General features: G+C 39.9%; 1 protein-coding gene across 9 annotated transcripts in view; it reads left to right on the top strand.

The window, feature by feature from the left end:
• The window catches only part of FBRSL1 (fibrosin like 1), an 830,184-nt gene that overhangs the window by 438,107 nt on the left and 379,921 nt on the right, over positions 1-12,156 (top strand). For all 9 annotated transcript variants that reach the window (XM_073559016.1, XM_073559012.1, XM_073559019.1 and 6 more), the window contains exon 4: positions 8,619-8,717. In XM_073559016.1, coding sequence (XP_073415117.1) covers positions 8,619-8,717 — 99 coding nt within the window. The remainder of the gene's footprint in view (positions 1-8,618; positions 8,718-12,156) is intronic.

Genomic DNA, 12,156 nt, shown 5'->3' on the forward strand with positions numbered 1-12,156 from the left:
CTAGGAAAGTGAAATTACATAGTTAATACGATCAAAAGAAGACGCAAGTCCATCAAGTTCAACCAAGCGATGGGAAACTATGATGAGGTATATACCGTATTTTGCGGACTTTATGGCGCTTCGGCTGACATCATGTCAGCAGAGCCGCGGTTTCTTTTCCTGTTGACAGGACAGGACTACTGGTGTCATGCTGATTAACAGCCTGCTCTCTGCTGTCTATTTGGGGAAAGCTGGCTGTCAATCAGCATGACACCAGTAGTTCTGCCCTGTCAACAAGAAGAGAAACCGCTGCTCTGTTAACAGGAAGCAGCTGAATCTCCGGCAGGAGCTGTCAATGACTGGCGTCGAACACAACAAACAGGTAGTTGCCTCTGTTAGTAACTGCATGCCTGTTAATGCTTAGGCTGGTTTTGTTTTTTAGAGTCTCGAATATCCCCTTTAGGGTGTGTGCACACATAAGCGTTTTTCTCGCGTTTTTACCGGCAAAAATGCTTAAACGCTTACAAGAAGCATCCCATTCATTTTAATGAATTCTGCATTTTTTGTGCATATTGATGCATTTTTTTCTGCAAAAAAAATGCATCGCGGTAAAAGAACGCAGAATGCTCATTAATTTTGAGGAAAAATCCGCATTTCTAACTATATTCTGAGACTGGAGTTGCTCCGGAAAAAAAACGCACGGGAAAAAAACTCGCGTTTCCTGGGATGGAGTCCGGTTTTTAGTTAGTAATTTTCTGCATACATGGGTAAGAAAAAATTCAAAAAAAACTTACATATGAAAGGCAGACTCACCAAATCCTGACTGATGCACTAGCAGGATGCAGCAGGCCTCCATTGATAAAGGCTTAGGGCAGCACAGTTGCAACCCACTGATGAAGACAGCCAGTATCCAAAAGAAAAAAAGAACAGCTGGCTGCCTAGTGGGGAAAAATGCACACAGATAAGGCTTGCATAGGACATCAGTCACACAGTGCGGTGCAAAGTGTCTGAACAGCTTGTTTTTTTTCTGCGTGATGCATGTATATAGTGCAGAACAGCCCGCCTGCTAATACTATGGGCGTGATCAATAGGCTGTTCAGACACTTTGCACCGCACTGTGTGTCTGATGTCCTTTCTTATATACGTGGGTACATAGCCTTAATATCATTTGTAACAGTAGATTTAAGTCATGAGGGGATTAATACTTATAGTTGAGCAATATAGACTTAGAGCACTGCCATTTATCATTTGTATCTTTGAGTCTTTAAGAGAAGCACTACAGTATATTGCTTCAGGAAAGACTCTTATATGTCCTTTATTGTTAACAGGTCACACCATAATTGAATAGGTGTATTTGCCTTTTTCTCTGTTCCTGTGGTGGAAAAAGTTGAATTTTAGCATGACTAATCCCTTTTTTTTTTTTTTTAAAAGATATAACATGATTTTTTTTTTAAACTGTCTTTGGCTCGATCTCAAGCCATATTGACTTGATGGATGATCAATCTATAGGAAGATCGTTCTTGCGCAAGCCTGGAGAGGGCACCAAGGTCTTCTCCACTGTTATCTTGATAGAATCAAGCTATTGGGTTGCATGTCTCCCTTTTTTGCCTTGTACCTTTGTTCATTTTGTCGTCTTTGTGTTGAGTAGCAGTCCCAAGTTTTAACTTTCCATCTTGACACTCTGTGATAAGTCCTTAATTCCAGTTCTGTTTGTTGCTTTCAATGTTGTATAATCTGCATACTTAAGATTGTTGATGATTTGTCTAGCAATTGTGATTTCTTTTTTTTTTTCTGGCATGTCGAGACTTCCTCTTCAGACTTCATAATGCCATGCACACGGTCAAGCAGTCCAGTGCCAGAGGCAGCAAAGCAACCCCAAAACATCAGGGAACCTCCGCCATGTCTGACTGTAGGGGCCGTGTTCTTTTCTTTGAGTGCCTCTTTTTTTCTCCTGTAAACCCTATGTTGATGCCTTTGCCCAAAAAGCTCTACTTTTTGTCTCATCTGACCAGAGAACATTCTTCCAAAACGTTTTAGGCTTTTTCAGGTAAGTTTTGGCAAGCTCCAGCCTGGCTTTTTTATGTCTCGGGGTAAGAAGTGGGGCCTTCCTGGGTCTCCTACCATACAGTCCCTTTTCATTCAGACGCCGACGGATAGTACGGGTTGACACTGTTGTACCCTCGGACTGCAGGGCAGCTTGAACTTGTTTGGATGTTAGTCGAGGTTCTTTATCCAACATCCGCACAATCTTGCGTTGAAATCTCTTGTCAATTTTTCTTTTCCATCCACATCTAGGGAGGTTAGCCACAGTGCCATGGGCTTTAAACTTCTTGATGACACTGCGCACGGTAGACACAGGAATATTCAGGTCTTTGGAGATGGACTTGTAGCCTTGAGATTGCTCATGCTTCCTCACAATTTGGTTTCTCAAGTCCTCAGACAGTTCTTTGGTCTTCTTTCTTTTCTCCATGCTCAGTGTGGTACACACAAGGACACAGGACAGAGGTTGAGTCAACTTTAATCCATGTCAACTGGCTGCAAGTGTGATTTAGTTATTGCCAACACCTGTTAGGTGCCACAGGTAAGTTACAGGTGCTGTTAATTACACAAATTAGAGAAGCATCACATGATTTTTCGAACAGTGCCAATACTTTTGTCCACCCTCTTTTTTATGTTTGGTGTGGAATTATATCCAATTTGGCTATAGGACAATTCTTTTTGTGTTTTTTCATTTAAGACAAATTAAATGAAGATAATACCAAAGAATTTGTGTTTGCAATCATTTTCAGGAAGAAACTGAGTATTATCTGACAGAATTGCGGGGGTGTCAATACATTTGGCCACAACTGTATAACTTCAGTGTCATATACAGCTGTCATATGTTTGCGTGACATACTGTGATCATGGTCTTTTTTTGTGACTTACAGTAATTATTTTTCACAACCGCTCTGTAACATTGAAAGGTGTAGATTTTATCGCTTTGCTGCCGTTCTTCATTCTGGTGCACAGCATATGTGGTGCTAACAGTTGACAAAAAGATGTGTTATTTGTTGATTTGTGGTAATTAATACTTGTGTAAGCTGCTGACGGACTTGCATTATTTGTGTATTTGCTGATGAATTTAGGCAGGTGTCAACTCTAGTCGTAAGCAGCAGGTGTAAATGAAGATGATCTGTCACAGCCACTGGCAGCGCTTCTTAATTCCCAATAACAAAGAGGGACCCGGAAGCCATGGTACTTCTAAGAATTGATATTCATTCCAGCAGGTTAATAACGTCAGCCAGTCCTCTAATTTGATTTCCTATTGCACAGCATCATTAAATCTGACAGGTTCCCTTATAAAACCGTCCCACTGTTGTGCCATAACTGGTGATTTCTTAATCATATTTGGAAAAGAACAGAGGAATTAATAAAACTGATAACTAGATCAGCTCAAGCCTTTGTTCATGGATAATTTGAAGTGCTCCAAATCCCGCATGTGCTCGGGCGAAATGCACTAGATCGAGGATGATTACAGAAGGTGCATTTCTGATAACTTGATTCAAGTTCTCTAAAAGTGCAGAATATGGTTGCAAATCTGACTTTTTTCAGAACAATTTATTAAGAACTAATGGACAACCATTTTTTTGTTTATGTACGCAATGGTAAGCTACAGTGAACCATAAAGGTATAAGTTACAGACGTCTGTAGCTGAGAATACTGATCTGATGTTATTGTCAGCACTTACTCTGAACTGTAATGATAATTACTTATCATCATAAACTTTAGCTTAAAAAAATCACAGGTGCCGTAGTTTTCGGACTATAAGATTGACCTGCACATAAGGTGCACACCAGGTTTAGACAGCAGAAAATAGAAAAAAAATTTTTTTCTATTAGTTAGAACTTCCCTGGCCATGTAAAGTGGAGGGGTCATTACACATGTTCATACTCAGACACACAGCGCTGTTACATATGCATATATAGACACATAGCTCTGCTACGTATGCACATATACATATATACACAGCTCTGCTACATGCACATATAAACATACACAGCACTGCTACATGCCAATGTACACCTACACAGCTCTGCTATATGCCCATAGACATACACAGCTTTACTACATGCCCTCTTCTGCATACACATAGACATACAGAACTCTGCTACATGCTTATAGATATACACAGCTCTGTTCCATGTCCATATAGACATACTCAAATAGACATACACAGCTCTGTTACATAGACATACAGAGCTCTTCTACATGCACACTACATGCACATATTGACATACACACACTATACATTACCACATGCTGCAGTTCCTGATCGGGACCCATACAGAGGCTGCAGCAGTTGATAATTTGCAGGACCTTCTACTTGATTAACTGAAGCACCTTTCAAGTCATGTGATCAGTCACATGTCCTGAAAGGTCCTGGAATTACTAGTGCAGAAGGTTTTTCAGCTGCTTTAGCTCCTGCAGCCTCCGTTCATTCCCGTTAGCTTGCTTTCCTGCTCTTCACCGATCACATAGATCAGTGCCAGACAGGAGGAGAGACAGCAGCTCTCTCTGTGATTGGGAAAGACGTTAAAAATGCATCTTACAGTCTGAAAAATATGTTACATCAATTTTTTTTTTTTTACAGACACTAGCTAAAAGAGCCCTACTTTTGACTCCTGGGAATTACAGATATTTGATATACCTAATAGGATGAAAAATATGTACACTACAGCCAAAAATGTTACTCAAGCCAGGAGCTGCATTTTTGGTGTAATTTACACCAACTTTAGTGGCCTTAATTGCATGAATTAGGCGGTCTTGCTTTGTCACGTCTTGTCCCACTCCGTAAAAATACCAAAACTTTTGAGTTTGCAACGTTTTAAGGTGTTTAATATGGAACTTGTCATGTAAAAAAACACAATCTGAAGTTAACATTCTGAATAGGGGGCGGACATACCGCCGGTGCAACTGAATCAGAGCCCGAAGGTGGAGGGGGGTCCCTGAAGGCAGGAGCGTATTGCCCATAGCGGCAGAGTATGTAGCCGCTATGGAGCCACAGAGTCAAGAGTATAAGCAGAGTGAGAGAGGCTTAGTGTCAGGCAGCATCGGGCCCCTCTCACTCCTTCCCATAATCATACCACCAACCAGAGCTGGGGAGAGAGCAGCACACAGAGTGCAAGAGTTCAGAAAGGGGGCGTGTCATGCAGGGAGAGACGCTGGCCAATGAATGCTTTCCCCACCTGAAAGCGCTCACTGGCTGCCGTCTCTGTCCTCCTGCATAGCTCCCAATGGTGAATATTCATCTGTAGTCGGGGGGCCCGGGCCGCACAGCACACAGGTGACAACATTGGAGAAAGAGCAGGACTTACCTTCTGTCTTCTGCTCTCGTGCCTCAATTAAAATCCAGAAAAGGATTTCCAGTTTGTCAAGGAGCGCTTCCGGCTGATTCATTAATTACTCGGAATATTTCAAGGAATATCCAGTTTATTGTTAGACATAAAAACAACGCGTTTCGGCTATACATAAAATTAGCCTTCATCATGCTTACCTGATGAAGGCTAATTTTATGTATAGCTGAAATGCGTTGTGTTTTTATGTCTAACAATAAGCTGGATATTCCTTGAAATATTCGGAGTAATTAATGAATCAGCCGGAAGCGCTCCTTGACAAACTGGAAATCTTTTTCTGCATTCTCTGACTAATCTGCTACAAAGTAGTTCATTCCACCTGTTTTGAGCTGCAGGCCAGCAGATCCAGACAATTACTCCAGTGCCCAAACACAGGGTTATACTCTGAGCAACAAGACACCAAAAAGGTGAGAAGAATTTTTAATTAATGAATTAGCCGGAAGCACTCCTTGTCAAACTGGAAATCTTTCTCTCAATTAAAATCCAGTGAATTATGCCCTCCTAAATCCAAATGTTCCCTCTTTGAGGCCCACTGTACCTAAACCACAGTAAGCAGACACATGTTTGGCATTATTGTAATTGAGGGCACTTAATAATTTACAAGTGAGTATCACCAGAAGCACAAGCTGAGCCCAATGTATGGGGGAGTGCAACATTGTGTGGGTACTAGACTGGCTGATTTGCAATTCTCCAGAAAAAAGCCTGGCTTGAATGTTACAAAATAGTCACTGCAGCGGTAGATGAATACATTGAGAGGGGCAATTTCTAGAATAAGGTCACCTTCGGGGGTTTTCTGCTTTTCTGGCACCTTTGGGTCTACGCAGATGACTATTCTAGCAAAATCTGTGCTCCAACTAGCACTCAGTCTTTCTCAGCCCTAACTTGTGGCCTAAAAGGTATTTCCAACAACTTATGGGACAGTACCATGTTCTGGAGAAACTGTGCAATAAATTGTGCAGTCTAGTTTCACCTACAGGAAAGATGTATATCTTTGTACCAGATTAGCCAGTAGATAGAAAAATATTCAGAATTGAGAGTCCTCAGTGGTTGATAGCTTTTAATTGCTAACTGAAAAGATGGTAACAAATTGCAAGCTTTCAAGACTACTCAGGTCTCTTCATCAGGCATAGACTAATGCAAAATCTGAAGAATCACATTTATACACAGCACAGAAATAAATAATGCAATAGATAAGACAAGTGACGTGAAGCAGAACTATCATTATGGGAGAGTGATAAACAGTTGTGGCCATAAATATTGGAACAGTTCATAGACAAGGAGTGTGAAAGTTTTATTGTACTCTGATTGTGGTCTGGTTCAGTGTTATGATGCCCCCGCAAGGTCTTGAGGGCTGTGGTTTCCAAAGGGTAACTTGTGGAGGGTTTAGTCACATCAGGGGCTCTCCAAACGCGACATGACGCCCACACACCATTCCATCGAAGTATGCGTTCCAAAACATCACTCCTTCCTTTCTGAGACCTGTTGTGCACCCAAATAGTAGTATTTTCCCACATATGGGGATTCGGCTTACTCAGAAGAACTAAAAACTTTGGGGTCCATTTTCTTTTCTTAGTTTTGTGAAAATAAAAAAAATTGACTAAAAGTACATTTTTGTGAGTAAAATGTGTTTTGGTTTTTTTTAGCTTCACAGCTGTACGTTATAAACTTCTGTGAAGAACCTGAGGGTTCAAGGTGCTCACCACACAATACGTTCCTTGAGGGTCTAGTTTCCAAAATGGGGTCACTTATAGGGGATTTACGCTGTTTAGGCACATCAGGGGCTATCCAAGCGCGACATGGCATCCATTCTGTTTCTGCAGTTTTTGTGTTCCAAAAAGTCATACGGTGCTCCTTCCCTTCCAAGTCCTGCCGTGCGGCCAAATAATAGAATTCCCCCACGTATTGGGTATCGGCATACTTGGGAGAAATAGCACAACAAAGTTTGGTGTCCAGTTTCTCCTGTTACCCTTGTGAAAATTAAAAAAGGGTCTAAAATTACATTTTTGTGGGTAAAATGTGATTTTTTTTTTTTTTTTTTTTCAGAGCCCTACGTTATAAGCTTCTGTGAAGCACCTGGGGGTGTTCCAGGTGCTCACCACACATCTAAATACATTCCTTAAGGGGTCTAGTTTCCAAAAATGGGGTAACTTATGTTGAGGGTTTCCATTGTTCAGGCACATCACGGGCTCTCCAAACGCTACAGGGTGTCAACTCTCGATTCCAGCCATTTTTGTTTTCAAAAAGTCAAACAGTGCTCCTTCCAAGATTTGTGTGGATTTTACCCACATATGGGGTATCTGCATACTAAGGAGAAATTGCACAACAAATTTGAAGGTCCATCTTCTCCTGTTACCTTTGTGAAAATAAAAATTTGGGGGTTAAAGTAAAAATTTTGTGAAAAAAAGTTAATGTTCATTTTTTTCCTTCTACATTGCTTTAGTTCCTGTGAAACTCCTGAATGGTTAATACACTTCTTGAATGTGGTTTTGAGAAATGTAAGGGGGTGCAGTTTTTAGAATGGTGTCACGACTTTTGGGTATTTTCTGTCAAATAGGCCCCTCAAACACAATTCAAATGTGAGGTGGTCCCTAAATAAATGATTTTGTAGATTTTGTTGGAAAAATGAGAAATTTCTGATCACCTTTTAAACCTTTTAACTTCCTAACAAAAAAAAATATGTTTCAAAAACTATACAGATGTAGACATGTGGGAAATGTTATTTATTAACTATTTTGTGTAATGTAACTTTGATTTAAGGGCATAAGAATTAAAATATTGAAAATTGCAACTTTTTTGAAATTTTCACCAAATTTCCGATATTTTCATAAATAAATGCAAGTCATATCAAAGAAATTGTTCCACTATTATGAAGTACAATATGTCACGAAAAAACAATCTCCGAATCCGTGGGCTCCATTGACGCGTTCCAAAGCTATAACCCCTCTGACAGTGGTCAGATTTCAGAAGATTGGCCTGGTCACTAAGGGGTTAAATCACCTCCAAAATTTAGCATGACAGGTTTCCTTTAAGTCTGAATTATGCCAAAAACATCTTGATGAATCAGGCCAATAAATTTCTTAAAAATAAACTTTGAATTCAGCTTTTTTTTTTTTTTTTTTTTTTTTTTTATACAGCCTTCTGTAAGTAGTAAAAAGTCTAGCTGTAGATTTAGCGGACATGTTGCTAAGCTTTTTTGTAAACTTTATTTCTAAATGTATATCTTTCTTTTTGTTTTGTTTTTTTCAGGTCAAAGCGTCCAGGAACAGAAATGGTAGAAGTAATGACAGTAATATCAAAGAAGCCATGAGTTCGCATCGCAGCAGCTCTCATGACTGTCTTAGTGATGTAAGTAGTTTTGTTTTGGGGAATTTTTTTGCACTGCCTATTTGCCTGTCTTCACCACCATTAAAAAATAAATACACGTGTGTGCAAGCAGCCTAAGGGTATGTGCACACGTTGCAGATTCATGTGCAGATTTTTCCGTGCAGAATCCGCAGGTCAAAATACCCGCGTTTTTACTGTGGATTTCCTGCGGATTTATTGCTAATTTTGTGTGGATTTGGCATGCGTTTTTACACCTGCGGATTCCTATACTGGAATGGGTGTAAAAACACTGCGGAATCCGCACAAAGAATTGACGTGCTGCGGATTTTTTTTCCATAGGATAACATAGTACTGTGTAGCGAATCTGCAGCGGATCCACAGGACCAAATCTGCTGCGGATCCACACATGAATGTGCAACATATGCACATACCCTAAAAGCACTACACATACAATATAAAGCATTAAAGTTATGTACCATCCTTGGTGATTGCTTGGAAGTCTCTGTGTGAGCTCTACCTTCAGAAGTATTTGACTAGTGGCTAGCCATTGTGACAAAATAAATTACTGTTAGTCTTTCTAATGTGTTTTCTCTATCCAATTAAAGAGGACCAGTCACCAAGTCAAAATTATCCAATTTTGGTTCATAATAATCAGATTGCTCTCCTGGGTATTTTTTTATTTTATTTTTTTTAACGGTTTTAATCCATCATACTGATCCAGAGATATGGACCTTTTTATTTAGTGCAAAGTTTTTGCTGTTTTAAAAGGAGGCATTGCTCACAGTATTTTCTATTGTATTTTCTATTGTTGTGTCTTTTGGTTACTTTGCATAATTCCCCTGTTAGCAACGCTACCTTAGCCATAAAAATTAGCACTAAATAATAAAGTCCATATCTCTTGATTCACATGGTGGATTTAAAATAAAAAAGGAATATCCAGGGGAGCAGAGAGGAATAAAATAAAAGCATGTGCACTGCATTTTTGAAAATAGGTAGACTTGAATGGAAATGTAAACACAGCAGAATCTGCTGCGGATCCACAGGGTCAGATCTGCTACGGACCCGCAGCAAAATCCGCAGCGTGTGCACATACCCTAAAGACCCCGTTAAATATAAAGATGTCCCAGCGATCCCACCAACGATTTGGCATGGATGGGATCGCTGGGACATTGTTAGGCTGATTGCTGGTGAGCTGTCACATAGACAGCCCCTCCAGCGATCTTGACCAGCGAGCAAGCTGGTTTCTAATGTAAACATCGGGTATCCAGGAGCCGCGGCTCTTGGATACCCGCTGTTTACCTTGGAAACCGGCGTACACGCTGGTTTCCAAGGTAAACATCGGGTATCTAAGAGCCGCGCGGCTCCTGAATACCCGATGTTTACATTAGAAACCAGCGTCGCTGATTACTGGTGTCTCGCTGCCACACGCAGCGATGCATGTTGGCCAGCGGGAGACCACCGATTTAAAAAAAAAAATGGCCCAGGCCGATCGAGCACAATCAGCGATACCCAGCATGGGAGCCGGTCGCTGATCCCCGTCACACACAGCGATCTCGCTGGTGAGATCGCTGTGGCGTCACAAAATCAGCGATCTCGCTAGCGATGGTGAGCTCTTCTGATCACCATAAAAGGGTCCAGTCATCAACTCATTTATTTCATTGCTGAAATATTGGGACTCTCTATAAAACATCAGCTCCCCTCCACTGTGTTGGAGACCAGTTAAATTTATAAAAGGCTTATCATGTATGCTTCTTGTTTGGCTTGATAAAGACCCTGTGTGGCCGAAACGTTGCATGTCCGATATATTTAAAGGAGATTGCAGGGTGCCTTGGATTTCTGGATTGTATGTTGGAGACTGTCAGGTTATACTGACATATGCAGGTGTTTGGATTTCAATTAAGACAAATGCTAGTGTCTTTACATATTGAACCTCTAGAAATGTTGTATACTTGAATTCTATTGCACCATAGGCCTTTTCTTCTGGCTTTAATCTAATTAATGCCCTGTGGTCGGCACTCATAGCTAGTGAGCATTTCTGCTACACAAAGGCGATCTGTTCATCGCCTGTGTGTAGCAGAGGCAATCAAAGTATTGCAGCTTCTAGTCTCCCGTGGACACTATTGAAGCCTGTAAAAAGTAATGAAAAAAAGTTTAAAAATTTTAAGAAATAAAAGTTCAAATTAAATAAAACAATAAAAAAATCAAATCTGCACATACTTGGTATTACAGTGTTCAGAATTGCCCAATCTATCAATATAAAAAAGAACCTGATCGGTAAACGGCGTAACGAGAAAAAAATTAAAAACCCCAGAATTACGTTTTTTGGGTCACCGCTACATTGCAATAAAAACGTCAGCTCGGTTCGCAAAAAATAAGTCCTCACCAGCCCCAGGTCCCGAAAAATGGAGACGCTATGGGTCTTGGAAAATGGCGCCATTTTTTTTTTCTTTTACAAATTTGGTATTTTTTTTTCACCTCTTAAATAAAAATGAACCTAGACATGTTTGGTATTTGCATACTCATAATGAACTGGAGAATCATAATGGTAAGTCAGTTTTAGCATTTAGTGAACATGGCAAAAAAAACAACAGTGGAATTGAACTTTTTTTTTAAATTTCACAGCACTTGGAATTTTTCTCCAGTTTTCCAGTATGTGATATGTAAAAACCAATGGTGTCGATCTAAAGTACAACTCAGTCAAGTACAACTCGTCCCGCAAAAAACAATCCCTCACATGGCCATATTGACCAAAGAATAAAAAAGTTATGGCTCTGGGAAGAAGGGGAGCGAAAAACAAAAGGGTAAAAACCGAATATAGCCCTGGGGGTTAAGGGCATAAAAAATACAAGATTGAAAATTACAAAATGTTCTAAATTTTTGCCAAATTTCCATTTTTTTCACAAACACAAGTTACATCGAAGAAATTTTACCACTATCATTAAGTACTAAGTCACGAAAAAGCAATCTCAGAATTATTAGGATCTGTTGAAGCGTTCCAGAGTAAGAACAATGTAAAGTAAGTGGTCAGAATTGTAAAAATTGGCCTGGTCATTAATATGCAAACAGCCTTGGGGAGTAAAGGGGTTAAAAACCATATATTGCACAACAGACAATTTGAAAGATAAAAATGATGTGTGAGGATGTGCGAGATTAAATGGATATCCTAATACATCATAAATAAAACCAAGATATATGCACAATGAAAAGCAAATTGCTCTGTGCATAGAATAAATATGTCTTCAAATAAATATCACTCCCTGACAAAGCAAAGGCGAAACGCGCGTTGGAATGGTTTTAGGGGATTTGTGGTGTGTCATTTTGGTCAGTGTATATGTATCTGCATATACTATAGATTAATTGAGTGGTTGTATTTACCCATGGTGAAGTGATCTGGATGCATTATAGTTATAATATACAGTATATTCTGAGCTTTTGTTATCCTTATGGTTTCTTTATATAA

The sequence above is a fragment of the Dendrobates tinctorius genome, unplaced genomic scaffold, assembly GCF_039654945.1.
Source record: "Dendrobates tinctorius isolate UK_male_01 unplaced genomic scaffold, ASM3965494v1 ptg000265l, whole genome shotgun sequence".
NCBI lineage: Eukaryota > Metazoa > Chordata > Amphibia > Anura > Dendrobatidae > Dendrobates > Dendrobates tinctorius.